The sequence below is a fragment of the Macaca nemestrina genome, chromosome 19 (assembly GCF_043159975.1).
Source record: "Macaca nemestrina isolate mMacNem1 chromosome 19, mMacNem.hap1, whole genome shotgun sequence".
NCBI classification, from domain to species: domain Eukaryota; kingdom Metazoa; phylum Chordata; class Mammalia; order Primates; family Cercopithecidae; genus Macaca; species Macaca nemestrina.
In genome coordinates, this window is record NC_092143.1 from 45,862,023 (window position 1) to 45,884,780 (window position 22,758).

The window sequence follows — 22,758 nt, forward strand, 5'->3', positions numbered from 1 at the left end:
CCCATCTCGGCTCACTGCAACCTCTGCCTCCCAGGTTCAAGCGATTCTCCTGCCTCAGCCTCCCGAGAAGCTGAAACTACAGGCACCCACCACCATGCACTGCTAATTTTTGTATTTTTAGTAGAGACAGGGTGTCACCATGTTAGCCAGACGGATTTATAAAGGCTTTTGTCTGTAGGGATCATGCATGGTCATGTTCTAAAATATTTTTCCTAGGGTTCCCCCTCCCTTGCCATTTAATTTTGTTGATGGAGATTTGCTATACTGAAACTTCATTTTTATCCATCACTTGGTCTCCAGTAAGTCAAAATATATTTACATATATGGGTTCCAACATCTTTGGTAGGAAAGGGAGAGCCCTTAAAGTACTCATAAGTCCTTTTCAGTACTTAGAGGAACACTGAACTCGATAGCAGTTGGTCATTTCTGATCTTGACTCTTGCTTTCTAGCTGTCTACTCGAGAAATAACTTCTGGATCTGATTTGCCTTTTCTGGAATAAGGAAGTTACTTTTAGTTAGAAGGTTCTGCACATTTCGAGGTGTTTTTTGTTTTGTTTTGTTTTTCTGTTTGTTTTGGAGAGTTTCACTCTTGTTGCCCAGGCTGGAGTGCAGCGGCACGATCTCAACCCACCACAACCACCGCCTCCTGGGTTCAAGCGATTCTCCTGCCTCAGGCTCCCGAGTAGCTGGGATTACAGGCATGCGCCACCACGCCTGGCTAATTTTGTATTTTTAGTAGAGATGGGGTTTTTCCATTTTGGTCAGGCTGGTCTCAAACTACTCACCTCAGGTGATCCACTGGCCTCCCAAAGTGCTGGGATTACAACGGTGAGCCAGCGTGCCCGGCCTGTTGGAGCATTTTATACCTAGTGTCAGTGGTGATTACTACGGAGAAAAATACTTTTGAGTGGCTAATGGATTGGAATTAATTTATTACTGGGAATATGTATTGTTTGTTTGTTGACTGTATCTCCTAGCCCACTCCTGGCACGTAAATGCTCAATAAGCTTCTCAAATGAAGATAACTATGTTTGTCTATTATAAATCAAATTCCAATTGTTAACTACTGGTCCGGTCTGATATGATTTTTTTTTTTTTTTTTTTTGAGACGGAGTTTCGCTTTTTGTCACCCAGGCTGGAGTGCAATGGCGCGATCTTGGCTCACTGCAACCTTCTCCGCCTCCTGGGTTCAAGCGATTCTCCTACCTCAGCCTCCTGAGTAGCTGTGATTATAGGTGTACACCACCATACCTGGCTAAGTTTTGTATTTTTAGTAGAGACAGGGTTTCACCATGTTGGTCAGGCTGGTTTCAAACTCCTGACCTCAGATGAACCACCCGCCTCGGCCTCCCAAAGTGCTGGGATTACAGATGTGAGCCACTGCGCCTGGCCTCGACGTGATATTTTTAAAAAATATGATAGCCCAGGTGCAGTGGTTTACGCCTGTAATCTCAGCACTTTGGGAGGATCACTTGAGCCCAGGAGTTTGAAACAGGTTGCAGTGAGCTATGATCACACCACTGCATTCCAGCCTAGGTGACAGAGTGAGACCCTGACTCTTAAAAAAAGTTGTGCTAGGAGACTTCAAGATCTCCCCTAAAACTGCATAGTCCTTTCCCCGGTGCCTTTGCTGAGCTATAGAATCCAGCCCTTTCTGTTACAGCAATGAACCATGAGATTGAAATACTGCTTTTTACTAAGTACTTAGAGACTAATGACATAGAAGACCTCATAGGCACCTGGCTGTTTTTACTAGGCAGGCCTAGATACACTGCCAAATGGTCCTTCTATGTGGCAACCAAGTGACTGTTACAAAATTGTGTCTGTGTGCATTTATCTTATCACTGGGGGTGGTGAACGTTTGAGAAGGCTCTTGACCTTTGAAATACGAAGTTTTACGGCTTTCAGACTTGTTTTTTAAAAACTGTTAACTATAAGGTCTTGTCTTTTTTGCTCTCCTGAAAGTCTCTTAGCGTCTCAGCTCTATAATCTGTGATTGCAAGAATATTAAGGTAAGCATATCTAAAGTAGTGCTTAGTTCAGCTATTAATTGAGCATTACCTATGAGATGAACACTTAAAAAGGATTCAAAGATGAGTAAGAGACAAAAGGACTCCATCAGCAACTTACCTAACCTAGGAGTAAGGAGGAGGAGGGAGAACGAAAGACCAATTCATCATGACTTGTAAATACTATATAATTGCTACATAGAAATACAAATAAGATGGAGTAACCACTACAAAGTGCCATTTGGATTAAAAGATCTATGTTTAATGGTAGAACTAGGAAGGGATTTATGGAGGAGTTGACTTTTGGCAAGAGTTACAAGGCTGCCGGACTTGACTGACTTTATGAAAATACTCAGACCTAAAGAAAAATTGAAAGAATAGTACAATTAATATCCATTTACCCTTCTTCAGTATACACCACTTGTTAATATTTTGGTGCATTTTCTTTTATTATTTTTCTGGTGAATCATTGGAGAGTAAGTTACAGACATCTTGACACTTCATCTCAAAAATTTCAGTCTTGGCTGGGTGTGGTGGCTCATGCCTGTAATCTTAGCACTTTGGGAGATCGAGGCATGTGGATCACATCAGGTCAGGAATTTGAGACCAGCCTGACCAACATGGCAAAACCCCATGTCTACTAAAAATACAAAAATTAGCTGGGTGTGATGGCGGGTGCCTATAATCCCAGCTACTTGGGAGGCTGAGGCAGGAGAATTGCTTGAACCCAGCGAGTAGAGGTTGCAGTGAGCATACCACTGCCTGAGGGAAAGAGCGAAACTCTGTCTTAAAAAAAAAAAAATTCATTCTCTTGTACTCTAGCCTGGGTGACAAAATGAGACCCCCTCCCCAATCTTTTTTTTTTTTTTCTTTTTATCTTTTTTTTTGAGACTCTAGTCTCAAAAAAAAGACGGAGTCTCGCTCTGTCGCCCAGGCTGGAGTGCAGTGGCACAATCTCTGCCTACTGCAAGTTCTGCCTCAGCCTTCTGAGTAGCTGGGACTACAGGCACCCGCCACCTTGCCCGGCTAATTTTTTTGTATTTTTATTAGAGACAGGGTTTCACTGTGTTAGCCAGGATGGTCTCGATTTCCTGACCTCGTGAGATCTGCCTGCCTCGGCCTCCCAAGGGGCTGGGATTACAGGCGTGAGCCACCGTGCCTGGCCGAGACCCCCCATCTTAAAAAAAAAAAAAATTCAGTCTTTGTTTCCCAAGAGTAAAAACATTCTTCTAAATAACCACAATACCATTATTATACCTAAGAAAATTAATTCAGCAATATGCACTTCATATTAACATTTCCCTAATTGTATCCCAAGCTTTTTTTTTTTTTTTTTTTTTTTTTTTTTTTTTTTGAGATCGTGTCTTGCTAAGTCTCAAACTCCTGGATAAAGCAATTCATCCACCTCCCTCTGAGTACTTGGGACTACAGGCATGTGCTACTGCCCCTGGCACCACTGCACTCGGCTTCCTAGAATCTTACAATGGTTATCTTTTTAAAACCAGAGTTAAAGCCACATTTACCTATGACATTTACTTTGTGTGTTTTAGTCTCTTTAAGTACAAATCTTTGAATACCCCATTCGTTGTCTTTTGTTTTCCATGACTGAATTTTTTGAGGAGTCAACTAGTTGTCCTACACAATACCACATTTTGAATTTGATTAGAGATTTAGATTCAAGATAAAGATTTTTGGTAGGGACACATGTGACAAGATACATTTTTTTCTTTTGTAATAAGTATTCTTTGGGGTAATGCTTTGGGATTTGTGAATATCTTGTTCCCCAAACACATTTTACTGAATGGTATAGGATATATTCGATCCTTTCCTGAAGTAGTTTTAACATTGGGAGTTATAAAATGGTGATTTTATACTTATTTTCTCCATTTAATGGCTGCATTCTTCTCAAAGGAAAGCTTTCTTGTATCAGTGTAGACTCACAGGTTTTTAAAAAATTCAGTGTATTGCTGGGCGCGGTGGCTTACGCCTATAATCCGAGCACTTTGGGAGGCCAAGGCGGATGGATCACCTGAGGTCAGGAGTTTGAGACCAGCCTGGCCAACTGGTGAAACCCCGTCTCTACTAAAAATACAAAAATTAGCTGGGCGTGGTGGTGGGCACCTGTAATCCCAACTATTCGGGAGGCTGAGGCAGGAGAATCACTCGAACCCAGGAGACAGAGGTTGCAGTGAGCTGAGATCGCACCACCGCACTCCAGCCTGGATGACAAAGAGAGACTCCATCTCAAAAAAAAAAAAAAAAATTCAGTGTATTATAACATCAGTTAGATTTTGACAGCAGAGAATGAAAGTCAAGAGCATTCTTGACCTAGGTAGACCTAGCTGCATACACAGAGGAATGAAAGTAGGAACATAGTTTATTTTGGGAACAGTGACTTAACCTGCTTGCAGTATATGGATTATATGTGTTAAAAGAAAAACTTTTTAGACAAACTTAACAGAGTTTAATCAAGCAAAGAACAATTCTTGAAGTGGGCAATCCCACCAGGTCCAGAATAGGTTCAGAGCAATTCCAGTGCTGCTGCATGGTCAGAGACAATTTATGGGCAGAAAAAGGAAAAGGATGTAACAAAATGGAAGTGAGGTACAGAAACAGCTAGATTGGTTGCACCTGACATTTGCCTATTTGAAACGATTTGAACAGTTGGCTGCCTGTAACTGCTTGATGCATGGCTGCTGTGATTGAAACTCACATACTTGTTGCAAGAGTAGGTTATAGTCTGTTTACACATCCAGTTAGGTTACAACTCATTATGTATGGAGAATCTTAGGTCAAACTTAAGTATGGAGGCAGCGTTAGCCTAAACAATTTCCAATTACCCTCTTGTGGTCAACCTCTTAAAACTGACATTTCTCAAAATTGAGATGTTGACCAAAACTTTAGGCATTGGTGTCACTCTGTCACCACTGTAAATGTATTTATTTGGTCTCAAATCCCACTGGGAAAGAGTGAAACAGTGGGCTTTGTAAGGTGGGTACAAGGATTACTGTTCCCACCTTACAAAGGTGGTTTACTGTTTTGTAAAGGTTAGAGAGCAGATGAGACTTCTTATGTTGGAATCTCGTGTTTTCAGAAGCCGAAACAACGACAACAACAAAACCCCCGATCTGTTGTGGGATATATCCGCCTCCTTTAAAGTTTCAGTTGTATTATGTCGCATTTAGCATGAGTTACTTCATTTTGGTTTGGTCTGGTCTCTTAGGACGTAGTGCACGAGCTCAGTCCAAAACAATGGCCTCCTATAATTTTGTTTACAGTTCCCCCCTTTTGGTCAGGTTCTCACTTAGGTGACAGTGTGACTAAAACATAGGGTGTTTAGTGCCACTCCCAGTTACGTTTTGGGTTTCCAATCTCAGCACATCATTTATAGGTTACAGTGTTCTGATGGTCACATTTATTTTTTTGAATATTTTCTCATTCCAGTCAAAGGCCATTTGACATTCTGTGAATGGCTACATGCAAACATTGAAAACTTTTGAGAGAATACAGCACAGCAGGGAGACTACTATTATGACTATCAGGAGAATAATACCAATAATTTGGGGTAAGCTCCTTACCCAGGGGCGCCATGAACCAAACTAAGTAAAATCAAATAGATCAAAGAATGAGCCAAATGAAGAGTCCACTCATTTTAACCAAGCAACCTGTTTGTTAATCCTCTGCAACTGAGTCTCTATAATGCCTGATGTATTCATCCATGTGCAACAAGAAGTGTTATCAACTGCACAGATTCTTCCCTGTTCAGCCGGTAGGTAGTCTAGAGCAATTGTGTTATCTAGTACAACTTAATTTTTTTCCTAACCACTAGACTACTAGAGATCTAGTACAATTTATTTTATTTTTGAGACAGGATCTTGCTCTGTAGCCCAAGCTGGAGGGTAGTGGCACAGTCATAGTTTATTGCAGCCTCAATCTCCTGGGCTCAAGCGATCCTCCTGCCTCAGCCTACCAAAGTGTTGGGAATACAGGCACGTGCCCCCATGTCAGGCTAATTTTTTTTATTATTTTTAGTAGAGATGAGGTCTTGCTATGTTGTCCGGGCTGGTCTGGTACTCCTGGGTTCAAGTGATCTTCCCACCTCAGCTTCCCAAAGTGTTTGGATTACAGTCGTGAGCCACTGCTTCTGGCCTAGTACAACTTTAGAAAGATAATTGAAAGAAGTCTTTCATCTAAACATAGCCTTTGCAGTAGCATTTGCTATAGAGCCTATTATAAATGATACATTTTAAATCATGGCCTCATTTACATTTACTCCAAGCCATGGAAAAAGGGACCTAGTGAATAATGCCCATACAGAATGGTGAGGGCCTCCTGACAATGTCCTCTTTAACCTATGATGTAAGTTAAGAGAGTGGACCAATGTTGTATTTCTGACTGATGATGGGACAACAAATATACCATTAACATTCCTAGTTCACATTGGCCCTTTGTCTTCTATCCATCAAGGCATAAAGTTGCCCATGTATAAAGTCGGCTGCAAATTCTTCCACAAAAGTATACTCCATGGGGTGCACAAGACCATTTTTCCATCATAGAGACATAAGCAAGAAAAAAGTTAATAGCTAAGAGTCATATGATGGCAGAGAAGTCTTGCTCTGTGATCTTGGGAAGGCTATCCACATCTAGGATGCCATCTGTCTCTGGGGAGAAATTTACCTAGTTAGCTTTACCTTAAGATTTTCAGGCCGGGCGCGGTGGCTCAAGCCTGTAATCCCAGCACTTTGGGAGGCCGAGACGGGCGGATCATGAGGTCAGGAGATCGAGACCATCTTGGCTAACACGGTGAAACCCCGTCTCTACTAAAAAAAATACAAAAATCTAGCCGGGCGAGGTGGCGGGCGCCTGTAGTCCCGGCTGCTCGGGAGGCTGAGGCAGGAGAATGGCGTAAACCTGGGAGGCGGAGCTTGCAGTGAGCTGAGATCCGGCCACTGCAGTCCAGCCTGGGCAACAGAGCAAGACTCCGTCTCAAAAAAAAAAAAAAAAAAAAAAGATTTTCATTGGGTGTGTACAGTTGTAAGAGTCTGAAGTCCCTTCTAAGTTGTGAGATTACAGATCTAAGGTTTGAGGTCCTGAAGTTTGGCTGCAGTGTGTTTGGAAAGGGAAGTCTTTCTCTGATGGTTTCCAGAAGACCCAGTGTCCAGGTTCTAGCTCATAAAGGGTTTGATTGTCCTCAGCTGACGGATCATGAAAAGCTTCCTTTACATGAAAAGCTTCCTTTACATAGTAAAAACACATTTTGGCAAAATGCATTAAAGCCTCGCAGCATCTGGTTTTATCAGAGTTTAGGAGCTGAAGATACACAAGTTTCTATTATTAGGAGCATAGGCCTTCCAGTGATTATTTCATAAAGGGTCAACTTCTGTTTTCCACTGGAAATGGATCTGACTGTAATCAATCTGCAATATCTTTGACCAGTTGATTCAATCAGCTTTGTATACTGCTTTTATTTTATTCATTTATTTATTTTTTGGAGATAGAATCTCTCTGTCACCCAGGTTGGAGTGTGGTGGTACAATCTTGGCTCACTGCAACCGCCACCTCCTGGGCTCAAGCAATTCTCCTGCCTCAGCTTCCTGAGGAGCTGGGACTACAGGTGCCCACCACTGTGCCTGACTAGTTTATGTATTTTTAGTAGAGACCAGGTTTTGCCATGTAGGCCAGGCTGGTCTGGAACTCCTGACCTCAGGTGATCCACCTGCCTTGGCCTCCCAAAGTGCTGGGATTACAGGCATAAATTACAGCACCTGGCCTGTTTCCTTTTTTTGGAGATGGAGTCTCGCTCTCTTGCCCAGGCTGGAGTGCAGTGGTGTAATCTCAGCTCACTACAACCTCCACCTCCCAGGTTCAAGCAATTCTCCTGCCTCGGCCTCCCAAGTAGCTGGGATTACAGGTGCACACCACCATGCCCAGCTAATTTTTGTATTTTAGTAGAGAGGGAGTTTCACCATGTTGGCCAGGCTGGTCTCGAACACCTGACCTCAAGTGATCCACCCGCCTTGGCCTCCCAAAGTGCTAGGATTTACAGGCGTGAGCCACCATGCCTGGCCTGTATAGTGCTTTTATATCTGTAATACTTCATCTAGCTGTTTTGCAGCTTGTCCAGTGAAATAAGTACCTTTGTCACTGGTGATTTCTCTGGACATGCCCCATGAGGGAGAGAGATTTCCTAATAACCCTTTAGCTACTCTTATAGCATCAGCCTTCTTGCATGGGAAAGCAGAAAAGAACCAGAAAATGTGCTCTGAAAATGGCAATTCAATGAAATCCCTCTGTAAATGTTTAGCCCCTCAGGTAGCAGAAATGTACCTGAAGTTTTGATTGTCTTCCCAGGATTATGGGATGGATGTAACAAACCAAATATTGGTCATAAACCATTTTAGTGATTTAGGACAGTCACCACACACACACACGCATACTCGTTATTTGGATTATTTTAGCCCTTCCATAATGATCCGTAGATTGAAGAGCTTTTAATAATGGAAGCTTTAAGGACTCAGGGAAGACCAGGTGGCCATCTAGGCTCTCCATGAGTCCATGCTTGACACTGAATTTATATCCTTTTTTTAAAAATTTAAAAATATTTTGTATAGCTGAGGTCTCACTATGTTGCTCTGCCTGGCCTTCAGTGATCCTCCCACCTTGACCTCCCAAAGCAGTAGGATTACAGGCATGAGCCATCATACCTGGCCTGTATCCTCCTAAATACCAATTTTGTTTCTCTAATTCAGGTGCATAGCACTATTTATTAAATGGGCTATCATAGGTAATATGATTTGGACCATAAGTGTTCATTCAAATTGCATATATAAACAATTTCAGTTTTGACTAATTTGGCATGAAAATATGGCAAATTATTTTCTTTTTTTTTTTTTTTTTTTTGAGACGGAGTCTCGCTCTGTCGCCCAGGCTGGAGTGCAGTGGCGCGATCTCGGCTCACTGCAAGCTCTGCCTCCCGGGTTCACGCCATTCTCCTGCCTCAGCCTCCCGAGTAGCTGGGACTACAGGCGCCCACAACCGCGCCCGGCTAATTTTTTGTATTTTTAGTAGAGACGGGGTTTCACTGTGGTCTCGATCTCCTGACCTTGTGATCCGCCCGTCTCGGCCTCCCAAAGTGCTGGGATTACAGGCTTGAGCCACCGCGCCCGGCCGGCAAATTATTTTCTTGATATTCAATTAGTTTTTGTCCTGCTTGTATTACCAGTTTCATAAACCAGGCAGTCTCTTCATTAGAGTTCTGAGACTTCTTATCCAGTCCAAATAATATGATCCTAAGTTACCGGAAACCTGTATTCAAGAGTGCTTGTCAAGGTCAATTCCATCCTTTTCATGAATCTCTTTGAAGACACACTTTAGGATTTTACTTGCTTGCAAAGAGCTTTTAGAAAATGCATTGGATCTAAGCACTTAACTGTGGAAATGACTTGAAATGGTCACAGTTAAACACACAGTTGACAAATAAATTTGGTTATTTCTGTGCCTATAATAATTTAAAACAATTACCATAATTACATGATAACATACCAAGGCATATGAGAATTTTAGGGATCTAAAATAATTTTGGAATATGTATAACAACATATCCATAAAAACGTAACTCAAGGAGACCAGCCTGACCAACATGGTGAAACCCTGTCTCTACTAAAAATACAAAAATTAGCTGGGCGTAGTGGCATGCACCTGTAGTCCCAGGCTGAGGCAGGAGAATTGCTTGGACCCGGGAGGTGGAGATTACAGTGAGCCGAGATCATTGCCACTGCACTCCATGGCACTCCACTGCATTCCTGCCATGGAATTTCTAAGTGGCATGGCTAGTTCACTGTACCAGGGCATTCTGACAAGAGTATGGGTTCCTCCCCAAAGCAAAACCTGGACTTCAGCTAGCAGTGTTAATGCTGTGCGTAGGTGACCACTGATGGGCAGAGAGGAGACACAGCAGTGCCTCACAGATCTGAGTTGCATGGGAATCTCCATTCAGACCCAGGGTTGGGGTCTGGGTTAGGTAGGAACTCCTGCCACTTGTTGGTGACATGGCCTGAAATAGGGCTCTGAGATTAGGTTATAAAAATAACATGGCCTCTGCCTGAGTTTCCTTCTCTCTCAGATCCCTTGCTCTGGGGAAGGCAGGTTGCCATGTTGTGAGCAGCTTTATGACAAAGCCCATGCCACCATGACGTTTACCTTAGGCAAACAGCCAGCAAGCAGCTGCAGACAACCACAGGAATTAGCTTGAAGCGGATTCTCCAGTTCCTGGTGGGGCTCAGGCCTACTGCAGCCCCACTGACAGCCTGCCTACCACTTCATGAGTTACCCTGAGCCAGACTCACACAGTTGTAAAATCCCTAGCCCTGAGAAACTGTGGGCAATAATAAATGTTTCTTGTTTTAAGCTGCAATTTCTGAAGTAATGTATTTTGCAGCGGTAGGTAATGAGTACAGGTTGGGTGGGATGATTTCTTACTTTTTGAAGTCAGCAAGTCCTTGTAACTACGAGATAGATTGGACTGCTCCAAGGTTCTTCCAAGTCACATCTGTGTTGCACTGATCCTGGATGGGGAAGGGATTTTAAACAAAAGAAGCAATGGAAAAAATGACAGAGGACGTCAATACATAGGGTTGTATAAACATGAAAACTGGGCCCCGCAAAATCTAATTAAATACAAATTAATTTAATTCAGTTAAATCAATGTTTATTGAGCACCTATGATGTGCTAGATAGCATGCTAGGCCGTGAAATACAGAGCAAGACATGTTTGCAACAAAAATGGCAAATTGGTTAAAAAAAAAAAAGCAACACGACTTTTCACTGGTCCAATGGTAGTGGATTATCAGAACTTATTAATATTATTGTCACTAAAGTTGATGTACAGTCCCCCACTACTAAATTTGATTGGCTTTAAAAAAGAAAAAAAAAAGAAAACTAACAAAACTTCTAGAGATAAATTTGGACAAAGGACAAGGACAATTCCCAAAAGATGGCATAGCCTGAAAAAACATGCATATGAAAAACCTGATCAAGTAGTGATAAAAACCATGCAAATTTACAGCACTAGAACGTTTCCATGATCATATAACAAGGATTATGAATGATGTTATCCAATGTTTCTGGAAAGGCAGGGACACCATTGTACACTACTGAGAGTATAGACTGAAACAACTTTTGTGGAAAACTATTTGGTAATATATTTCAAGAACCTTAAAAATATTTATATTCTTTAACCTGTAATCCCACTATGAGTAATTTTCTTTCTTTTTTTTTTTTTTTTTTTTTGAGATGTAGTCTCACTCTGTCACCCAGGCTGCAGTGCAGTGGCGTGATCTCAGCTCGCTGCAACCTCCGCCTCCCAGGTTCAAGCGATTCTCCTGCCTCAGACTCCCAAGTAGCTGGGATCACAGGTGCCCACCACCACACCTAGCTAATTTTTGTATTTTTAGGAGAGGCAGGGTTTCACCATGTTGGCCAGGCTGGTCTCAAACTCCTGACCTCAAATGATCCACCCACCTCAGCCTCCCAAAATGCTGGGATTATAGGCATGAGCCACTGCACCTGGCCTCCACTGTGAGTAGTTTTAACAATGATTTGTATAAAAGATATTTATCACAGTAATATTTCCAAAAGCATTAGGGAAATGCTAAGTACATATTGGTATATCTGCTTGATGGGAAGTTATGCAAAAATTAAAAATGATATTGATGAGTTTTCTTTGGGTTTATAATAAACTCACAGAGTATAAATTCTAAGGTCCAGAAGGGCACGGGATGAAAAGTAGGGCTCTCTTCTGCTCTCTTTCTCCTATCTCTCAGGCCCCAGACCCCCACTTCAGAGGGGACCATTGAAAGTGTGTGTGTGTTCTTTTTTCTTCTCACTCTAGTCATAGCTTGTTTTGCCTTTTGTTTTTTACTTATTAATATATCTGATGATTGTTCCATACCAATACGCAAAGAGCTTCCTCAATTTTTATGCCTAAATATGACTTCGTTGGATCAATATATGACAATATATTGAGCTAGTAATCCATGGATGGACATTAATTATTTCAAGTATATTTTTCCAAAATAACCACACTGCTATGAATAACTGTATTATATTTTACTTTGCATATGTAAGAATATACTTGAACGGTAGGTTTTTTGACATGGACTCATTGGGTCAAAAGGTAGGGGCATTTTACATTTTGATCACATGGCCAAATTTCTCTTCACCGATATTTTTATTTTATTTTATTTTGAGATGGAGTCTCGCTCTGTCACCCGGGCTGGAGTGCAGTGGTGCAAACTTGGCTCACTGCAACCTCTACCTCCCAGGCTTAAGTGATTCTCCTGGCTCAGCTTCCCAAGTAGGGGGGATTACAGGCGCTGTGCCACGTCTGCCCGGCTAAGTTTTGTATTTTTTTGTAGAGACAGGGTTTCACCATGTTGGCCAGGCTGGTCTTGAACTCCTGACCTCAAGTGATCTGCCCACCTCGGCCTCCCAAAGTGCTGGGATTACAGGTGTGAGCCACCCCACCCAGCCCTTCACAGAGATTTTCAATTTTTACATGCAAGATTGTCTGCTTATAAAGTGGCCAGCCCTATGTTCTATCAAACTTTTTGTTAGAAAAAATGTATTTAGTGATTTTAGAAAATACTTATGAAATATTAAGTTAAAAAAGCTAGACTCAACATTTTACATACAATAAGAACTTACTCATGCAAATATATATTGTTGAAAGAGATTATGCCAAAATACAGTGATTATCTTAAATGTATTATTTGTCTTAAATGTATTAAATAATTTCATAATTGCTATAATAATATTGTTTAACTTTGTTAATGTCTTAATATGTTTTCTGTTGCTTATAACAGAGTATCTGACATTGGGTAGTTTATAAAGGAAAAGAATTTGTTTCTTACAGTTATGAAGGCTGAAAAGTTCAAGGTTGAGGAGCTGCATTTGTGAGGGCCTTCTTGCTGGTGGGGACTCTGTGGCACAGGGCATAACATGGCAAGGGGGTTGATCATGCTAGCTCAGGCCTCTCTTCCTCTTCTTTTTCTTCTTCTTCTTCTTCTTTTTTTTTTTAGATGATGTCTCACTCTGTCTCGCCCAGGCTGGAGTGCAGTAGCGCGGTCTTGGCTCACTGTAGCCTACGCCTCCTGGGTTCAAGTGATTCTCCTGTCTCAGCCTCCCAAGTAGCTGGGACTACAGGCGTGTGCCACCACGCTGGCTAATTTTGTATTTTTAGTAGAGATGGGGTTACATCATGTTGGCCTGCCTGGTCTTGAACTCCTGACCTCAGGTGATCCACCTGCCTCAGCCTCCCAAAGTGCGGGGATTACAGGCATGAGCCACTGCACCCAACCATCTATTCCTCTTCTTGTAAAGTATAAAGCCACTGGTTTCATCCCCTGATAATCCATTAATCTACTAACCCATTAATCCATGAATGGGACTAGTGGCCCTCATGACCCAATCGCCTCTTAAAGACCCTATCTCTCTCAAAACTGTCTCATTTCAGATTAAGTTTCAACAAGAATTCTTGGAGGGGGCAACATTCAAACCATAGAAGTTAGTAAAATATCCTAAATATACCCCTTGGATATAGCACACACTTTGTCTTTTTACTCACAATACCTGCCCCAGAGATGAACTTAAATGTTTGAGGAATGAAGAGTATTTTCCAGCAGCGAGATGAGCATTTACAATTACAAACTTTGTCACCAGATGGCGGAAGCGAGTTAAAATTCAGGGAGCTTAGGGTCTGAGTCGCGAAAATCAAGCACAATGTACTGTGAGAGCTTGTGAAACGTTCTAATAACTTAACAATTATACATGTATTAAACATGAAAATGTGACAATTAGAATTGCATCTAAACTATTTTCCAGAATATTTAAAACTTCTAGGAAAAACCTTAGTGGTGTCTCCAACCGTCCCGCTTCTGTGTCCCCAGTTAGTGCCATTTCTTACCTCTGCAGTTAAGCCAAGATTCCTACTGCCTACCATGTCCTCTGCTGCCCCTTGATGGTTCTGCCAGGCTTCTCTGCCTTCCTTCTAACCTCACTGCTTTCAAAGGATATGAGCAAGTAGGTAAATGAATGCATCCCTTGGAGATGCTTGGTGGCTGGAAGCCACCTCTCCGTCTTTGCAGTTGTGGATGACTTTATTGGGAGTTCATCTGAGTGGCGCTGGCGGCAGTATTATGGAGCAGAACTTGTTCGAGGTGCTTCACATCACTCTAGCAATTGCCCTTTCACTGTGTCTGGGCGTAACTAGAACCTGCTCCAGGGGTGAACGCTTGCTTCTCCAGGCTGGGCTGGTGCCAGTCTTGGCAACCTTGACCTTTATCCTCCCCTCCTTGAGCACCTATTCCTCTGTCCGGGATGGATCTGCCCCAGGAAGGATGTCTGTCTTTGCCTCTGTTTAGAAGGGCAGAGCTCTAACCTTGAGCTCTTCATCCCTTAAATAAACTGTGATCTTGGGCAAGTCATTCAACCCCTCTGGGCCTCAGGTTGGGCTTGGGGCCTGTCATACCAGGGAGTACTTTGTCATAAGCCCTGCATTACTATTAAAAGTAATGGCAAAAACCGCAATTACTTTTGTACCAATCTAATACAATGCAGAGAGGGGTTTTATTTGTGAGGGTGGAAGAGTGGAGGGAGAAGAAGGAATCTTGGGCCCCTCTTGCTGGGGTGGAATAGGCAGGGAAGGGTCTTGCCTCCTGATAATGGAAAGGGAGTCAGAGAGCAGCTAAGCTCCTGGAGGTCCTGTTAGGACACCACAAAGTAACCAGAGTCAAGGGGAAACAGCAGCGATGACCTCTCCATGACATTTTAGACTAAAACGTGACCCCATTCATTAAAAACACCTGCAACATCAAAAAGTAAAATAAAAAATGAAACGTGCCCCAGGGGAAGATCTGCAACAGGTGCCGGTGGGGCCCGCCGTGACCCGCCGTGACGCCAAGGCGTCTACACCTTTAGCAACTGCGGGCGTTGTGGGCTCCCAGGCCTTCTGGAGCTTACACCGGGTCCTTGCGACCACCATCTGATCAGATCGCTTCTATCACCCCGCAGAGCCTGGATTTCATTCGGTCCAGGGGGTCTTGTGCGCAGGAGCCCAAGCCAGGACCAGTTATTTCCAATCCTCAAAGGCTTCCAGGAGGAGGCAGCTAGCTTCGGGCTGATATATTGATCGTCGCCTGACGCTGTGGGGCTTTAAATGGGCCTGGGTCCCGGCGCTGGCTGCAGCCCCTGGCCGGGTGAGCGCCACGGGTCCCGCCCAGGTCCCGCGCGGGGAGCGCAGAGCGCAGACGGCGGCTATCGCAATCGGGAGTGGTTTAGGACCCGGGGGCGGCTTCCCTGCGCGAGTGTGGAACGCCGAAGTTGAGCCTGCGGGGCAGCGGGCAGTGGCAGTCAGGCCTCCCCACGCGGTGCCACCTGCGGCCCGGCTCTCCTCTGCGCCCCCACTCTCGCCGCGATGACGCGCTCGCTGTTCAAGGGAAACTTTTGGGTAAGTTGCGGGGCCGACAGCGGATCGCGGGGCTCTGGGCCCGGCCCGGGCGGGAGGCCAGCGCGCGTGCCCGCGAGTCCCGGGGGCTCGGACTCCAGGGCCCACCCTCTGCCGCCCGCGCCCCCAGCAGCACGTGCTCCTGAGGACACAGAGAGCCGAGACACCTTAGAGTCAGGATATCAACCCCTCCTCTCACAAGCGAAGAAGAGACCCTTAGGGAGGCGAGACCCGTCCAGGGACAGTCTCTGCCGGCCCCTGGAGCTGAGCCATGAGAGGATTTGGGAATCTGGTGTGGGGGCTTGTGAGCTTTGCCGGGTTGACAGCAGCAGCTGCCCCCCGGGATCTTCTTTTTCAGGAAACGTACAGCGTAGAGGGCTTCCCTTTGCTGGAGCTTGCCCTGTCCGACAGCCCTGTTTCCTGAGTTCCCTCCCCAAGCCATTGCCCCAGCCCATCCGTTCCAGGTCCCACAGTGGGCTGATGGTGTGGGAGACCCTATGAGCTGCAGGGGGTACCGCAGCCCGGTAGGGCCAGCCCAGCCTGGAGGAAGCAGGTCTGCCTGTCCCCCTCCTCTGTCCAGTCCTCTTCCCTCTGTCCTCTCACTCCCCAGGTGCCCCTCAAGGTCCATGCCCCCTCATTCAGAGGAGCTGTCCTCATCCCTTTAAGACAAGAGCAGGAGGCCGCACACCTCAAAATTGCCCACAGCTGCCAAGGGGCCCTGACTCCTTACGTAGGCTCCTGCTTGCCTCCCACCCAGGTAGCTTCACAGCTGCCTAGATGGTCCCTCTACCCTACATGGGCGGCAGGGTAGAGAAACCTGCCTGGGGACCTCAGGGACACAGTTTAGACTCTGCCTGTGAGTCCGTTCACTGGAGTTTGTGAGGTCCTCCTGGGGCACTGCTCACCCTAGGGTGCAGGGTGGTGGCAGCCTCACAGAGGAACCAAGGGCACCACAGCTGGCTCTCACAAGAGGCCTGCGAGTTTTTCAGGTAGAATGGAGGACGGTGGAGTCCCATGGCAGGCACTGTGGGAAAAAGGCTCTGTATAATGCAATCTGGGGAATGAGATGTGGGCCCCAGAAATAAGGAAGTCAGCAGAGGAACTGGTTTGTGGAGACAGAAGGAGAAGGAGGCAGACGTGATACTAATAGTATGTAGTTCAGGCACAGTGGCTCTTGCCCGTAATCCCAGCACTTTGGGAGGCCGAGGTAGGAGGATTGCTTGAGGCCAGGAGTTTGAGACCACCCTGGACAACATAACCAGACTCTGTCTTTCCAAAAATATCTTAAAAATTAGCTGTGCATGGGGGTGCGTGCCTGTAGATACAGCCACTTGGGAGGCTGAGGCAAGAGGATTGCTTGAGGCCAGGAGTTTGAGGTTCCAGTGAGCTATGATCACATCACTGCACCCCAGCCTGGATGACAGAGTGAAACCTTGTCTCAAAAACAAACAAACAAACCCAACCAAACAACGCAATCCTCAGTATTTAGCCATAGTTGTAGCACTGGCAAGACCAAGGCCAGGAGGGTGCTAAGCCCCTTCCCACCAGCCTCCACCTCTCAGCCCCATGCCAGGGATGCTGGATATGGGGAGGTCTTAGTGGAGAGGGTGACAGGGTGAAGACAGGGTTCCAGGCTGCAGAGTTTGTAGTATTTTAATATCTGCACAGCCAGTAAAACATGTCAGTGAGGACTCTCTGATGTCTGGTGGGTGACATGCCGGGTTTGAGGGGCTGGTGGAGATGGCCCCGCACCTTGGGAAGGATGTCCAGTTTTGAGAGCTCACCTAACAGTATGAAGCCTCTGAGGTGGGCTGCCCGGGTTTGAATCCAGTTCTGCCCCTTACTAGCTAGATGACCCTGGGCAGCCTGCTTCCACCCCCAAGCCTCAGTTTTTCCGTACATAAAAATGCGGATAATAACAGTGTCTACTCCATAGGACTGTTGGGAGGATTAAACTTGAGAGTTTAGTACCGTACTTGACACACAGAGAGCACCTATAGTTGCCAGCTATTATTATCAGCAGCAGAGGTGACAAGTGAAAGAAGTGAGTGATGGTTATTCAAGGAGAAAGAATGAAGAGATCGGAAGTCCACAAAGAAGCTCTCTTAGTGAATGCCTCTATTGATGAAGGAGGAGAAAGGGGACAGAGAAATAGAAAAAGGGATGAAGGGATACAACCAGGAAAGAGCTATCACAGGCCCAAGAGAGGGACATTCCAAGGAAGGTGAGAGGACTGTGGTCAAACGTGTTTGTACGTGTTCCTGAAAAGGTATGAGTCAACACACACTTCATAAATGAATGTATTTAAATGCTTCATGAAAATGTTTATTTAAGGAAACCTTCGATGAATCTGCTTCGAAAGAGAATAATCAGTGTTTAAAACTGGGATTGGAGCTGGCATGCACCTGTAGTCCCAGCTACTAAGGAGACAGGGGTCTCTAAAAATCATTTTAAAATAAATGAGTAAAACTAGGATTGGCCCCAGGTGAATTTGCCTGCTATTGGTGCACACCTGTGTGTTGTTTCTCTCCCACCCTTCCCTTTGTGGCACTTTGGTTAAGCGGTGCTGTATACTTTGTCTTGGTTAACTTTGATTGTACCTTGTCAGAATAAGACAGTGACCATGATTTCCAAAGATCCAGGGAAACAGCTAGGCCACAATGAGAGAAATTCCAGTTTTGGGATGATCAGACACCAGTGTCCTTCAGATATGGGTGTGCACGGGTGACAGTAGGACCTGTTCTGGAAGGGGTAGATGAAAGCAGAGTTCTTTCACCCCTGGGGATTTCCAGCCTCTTCACTTGGGTGTGAGGTCCAAATCGTCCCTGAACCTCCTGTAGATACTTATTTTTCCTGGACCTTCCTGATTCCCAAGGTTCTTGGTGTAGACCAGCTTCCTAGTTGCTGTTTCAGCAACCCTGTTCCTGTAGTGGGCAGGGCTTCTCTCTCCCTGGGATTGACTAGGGCGAGTCTTGGGGCTGTCTGAACTGGCTCATTGCCCTGCTGTCAACATGGGGCTGTCTCTCTCATCCAAACCTTTGACCAGATTGGAATCTTGTCATTCTGGAGCCTTAGCAGAGTTTGAACTGATGTTGCATCTGGCTTTGCTCAATGGCTTTTCTCTATACAGTCATCTCTTGGTATCTGCAGGGGATTGGTTCTAGGACTCCCTTGCAGGTACCAAAATTCATGGACATTCAAGTCCTTTCTTTTCTTTTATCTTTTTCAAAATAGAGATTAGGTCTTGCTACATTGGCCAGGCTGGTTTCAAACTCCTGGCCTCAAGCTGTCCTCTTGCCTTGGCCTCCCAAAGTGCTGAGATAAGAGGTGTAAGCTGGCCGGGCGCGGTGGCTCATGCCTGTAATCCCAACACTTTGGGAGGCCGAGGCAGGCAGATCTCACGAGGTCAGGAGATCGAGACCATCCTGGCTAACACGGTGAAACCCTGTCTCTACTAAAAATACAAAAAAATTAGCCAGGCGTGGTGGCGGGCACCTGTAGTCCCAGCTACTCAGGAGGCTGAGGCAGGAGAATGGTATGAACTTGGGAGGCAGAGCTTGTGGTGAGCCGAGATCATGCCACTGCACTCCAGCCTGGGTGACACAGCGAGACTCTATCTCAAAAAAAAAGAGGTGTAAGCCACTATGCCTGGCTTACACACATATAACCTACACACATCTTCCTGTATACTTTAAATATTCTCCAAATTGCTTATAATACCTAATACAATGTTAATGATATGTAAATAGTTGTTTACACTGTATTTTTTATTCGTATTTTTTAATTGTTATATTTTTATTTTTTAATTTTTGGATTATTTTTCATCTGTGGTTGATTGAATCCATGGATGCAGATATGGAGAGCTGACTGTACAGTGCTCTAGATAAATATAGGAGGCTGCTTTAAAGAATAAATAAATAAAGAATACAGGTTAACACCACAGGCTCTCCATGCTAACCCCATAGTGTATTTTGTACAATGTTTAGGTTGTTGCTGTTATTTTTAAATACTCTCTTGGATTTTATGAAAAGAAAAACTTCACGCTAGTTAAATTTAGCAGAGTTTATCTGAGCAAAGAAAGTATTCATGAGTCAGGCAGCACCCTGAACCAGTAAAGGTTCAGAGACCTCCACAAGGCAAGAGTGGGCAGGCAATACTTACAGACAGAAAAAGGAGGTGATACAGAAATAGCCTGATTGGTTACAGCTGGGTGGTTGCCTTATTTGGACTTGACTGGGCAGTCTGCAGCCTGGGATTGGCTGAAAGCTCCCCTGTTATGATTGGCAGAGACCCAGCTACTTGTTACAAGAATATACTCTTAGTTAGGTTACGGTTTGTTTACACACTAAGTTAGGTTGTGGCTTGCTATTTATGGAGGCAGCTTGAGGCCAAATTTAATTTGACAATCTGGTCCCTAGAAACATACCAGGAGGGCTATTTCCTATTGTCTTGCCTAGTGGCAAAAGGCAAGATAGAAAGATAGAGTCATGAACAATTACCCACTCTCCCATACATTCTTCATAGAGCAGCAGGAGGGAGGTAGCTTTAAAATAATTGTCAAAAATCCCTTTTTTTTTTTTTTTTTTTTGAGATGGAGTCTCACTCTGTCGCCCAGGCTAGAGTGCAATGGCACAATCTCCGCTCACTGCAACTTCCACCTCCCAGGTTCAAGTGACTCTCCTGCCTCAGCCTCCCAAGTAGCTGGGATTACAGGCATGTGCCACCACACCCGGCTAGTTTTTGTATTTTTAGTAGAGACAGGGTTTCACTATGTTGGCCAAGCTGGTCTCAAACTCCTGACCTCAAGTGATCCACCCACCTCAGCCTCCTAAAGTGCTGGAATTACAGGCGTGAGCCACTGCGCCCGGCCGTCAAAAACCTTTTCTCTTGTTTATCTTAAACATTTAATAAGAGAGGCATAGGACCTATTTTTTAAAGAAAATAAAAAAATTCTTATTGTAATACATTAACATGTGACATGAATCCATTGGTCAGATTTTAAAAAAGAAATATATACAAGATGCATGAAATGGCCTGGCGCGGTGGCTCACGCCTATAATCCCAGCACTTTGGGAAGCCGAGGTGAGCAGATCACCTGAGCTCAGGACTTTGAGACCAGCCTGGCCAACATAGTGAAACCCTGTCTCTACTAAAAATACAAAATTAGCTGGGCATGGTGGTGGGTACCTGTAATCCCAGCTGCTCTGGAGGCTGAGGCAGGAGAATCACTTGAACCTGGGAGGCAGAGGTTGCAGTGAGCTGAGATGGTGCCACTGCACCCCAACCTGGGGGACAAAGTGAGACTTCATTTCAAAAAAAAAAAAAGAAAAAAAAAGCATGAAAAAAGTACTTAAAACAAAATCTGGACATAGAGCCTTTTTGGATGAGAAAAGTTAACATAAAAGTTTGTTTTTGTTTTTGTTTTAAAATCAAAGTAACTAAAGCACATACTATAAAAATCCAAATATTGGCTGGGCATGGTGGTACCTGTAATCCCAGAACTTTGGGAAGCTGAGGTGGGCAGATTGCTTGAGCCCAGGAGTTCGAGACCAGCCTGGGTAACATGGCGAAACCCTGTCTCTACCAAAAATACAAAAATTAGCCAGGCATGGGTGGGACGCACCTGTAGTCCCAGCTACTCGGGAGCTGAGATGGGAGGATGGTTTGAGCCCAGGTGGTGGATGTTGCAGTGAGCTGAGATTGTGCCATTGCATTTCAGCCTGGGCGATAGAGTGAGACTGTCTCAAAAAAAAAAAGAAAAAAAAAAAGAAAAAAAATCCCAATATTTCTAAAAGCCTTGTGGTAAAAAACAGTATTTTTTCTTCACCTACCCCATTTGCCTCCAGCTTTTCTCAACATCTTTATGTAGAAACTCTTAGCTCTTTCTTCTAGTGGTTACCACCACTTCATAAAATGATATAAAATAATGTGATTATACTTCTCTTTCTTGATAGAGCAATTTTGAACATTATACACTGATTTACTACTACAGTGGAGGATTTAGCTCTTTTATATCACCACTTCCGCTTCCCTATATAATTATATTACTAGTTTTAGTTTTTTATTTAGAATTTAAAAGTTACAGAAATCTCAAGGGTATAAAGAATTCACATACAACCTTCACTTGGATTCCCCAGTGTTAAACCCCATTTGTTGTAAGTCTCTCAATAGATAAGTGGATGTGTATATTTTCCCTGAATAATTAAAAATAAATAGCACTGTTTTGAACCAAATAATCAGTTTACATTGTCACAGCATATAGATTGTTTTATTCAAAGCTAAGTACACTATAATCACATCTCTATTCTTACTTTTCCTGAACTTTTATCTGCCTTTTTTTTTCTCTTGGTGGCATTTACTACCTTTATTGTAGGCTATCTTGATTGTAGCCCTCTTCTTTATCTCTCTCATTTTTTTCATGCACCAGCATATCAACTATTTATAAAAATCATTTCCACCTGCATCCTCCTATGGCGATCCCCTTCCTGGAGCCCTCCATCCCCTGTTCCAATCTGGACTGGTTATTTTCTGGGTCTGCTGCACAGCTGTCATCCTGAGCTTCCCTTTAGTGCTCTCTTAAGTTGGAGCCACTGTTTTCTAGATCTCATGTCCCCTAAAGCCCACCTTCCTTCCCTTCCTTCCTTCTGTCTCTCTTCTTTCCTTCCTTCCTTTTTTTTTAGATGGAATCTTGCTCTGTTGCCCAGACTTAGAGTGCATGGCACGATCTCAGCTCACTGCAACATCTGCCTCCTGGGTTCAAGTGATTTTCCTGCCTCAGCTTCCCGAACAGCTGGGGTTACAGGCGACCACCATCACGCCCAGCTAAATTTTGTATTTTTAGTAGAGACGAGGTTTCACCATGTTGGCCAGGCTGGTCTTGGACTCCTGACCTCAAGTGATCTATCTGCCTCAGCCTCCCAAAGTGGTGCTAGGATTCTAGGCGTGAGCCACCATGTCTGGCCCCTAAAGCGATCTTAAAAACAAATCAGGTCATGTCATTCCTCTGCTTAAATTCCTCCAGTGACTTCCCATTGCATTCGGAGTCCAAAGTCTGACCATGGCCTACAACCTGCCTGATGTAACCTCACCTGCTATCTCCCCATCACTTACTCTACCACAGCAGCTATAGGTCAATTACCAGATAATGAACTCTCATTCCAACTAACCAATTAACTTGTTGTTGCTGCCTGTTCTCGAGGCATCCTGTGCCCCCAGCATAAGGCACATTCGTGATATTATCATTACCT

The 22,758-nt window shown here is 44.3% G+C and overlaps 1 protein-coding gene and 1 long non-coding RNA gene across 2 annotated transcripts in view; one reads left to right on the plus strand and one right to left on the minus strand.

Annotated features, from left to right (window-relative positions):
* Nucleotides 1-1,948: 1,948 nt before the first annotated feature.
* LOC139360025 (uncharacterized) lies at nucleotides 1,949-13,139 on the minus strand. The gene is made up of 3 exons (XR_011616897.1): nucleotides 12,921-13,139; nucleotides 10,489-10,574; nucleotides 1,949-2,368 (listed from the first exon to the last, which is right to left on the minus strand). It is a non-coding gene; the product is annotated as an uncharacterized lncRNA (long non-coding RNA).
* Nucleotides 13,140-15,357: 2,218 nt separating this feature from the next.
* Nucleotides 15,358-22,758, plus strand: part of LOC105499584 (proline-serine-threonine phosphatase interacting protein 2) — a 96,787-nt gene continuing 89,386 nt past the window's right edge. Inside the window, exon 1 of the mRNA XM_011772225.3 lies at nucleotides 15,358-15,514. Coding sequence (XP_011770527.1) covers nucleotides 15,482-15,514 — 33 coding nt within the window. The 5' untranslated portion in view covers nucleotides 15,358-15,481. The remainder of the gene's footprint in view (nucleotides 15,515-22,758) is intronic.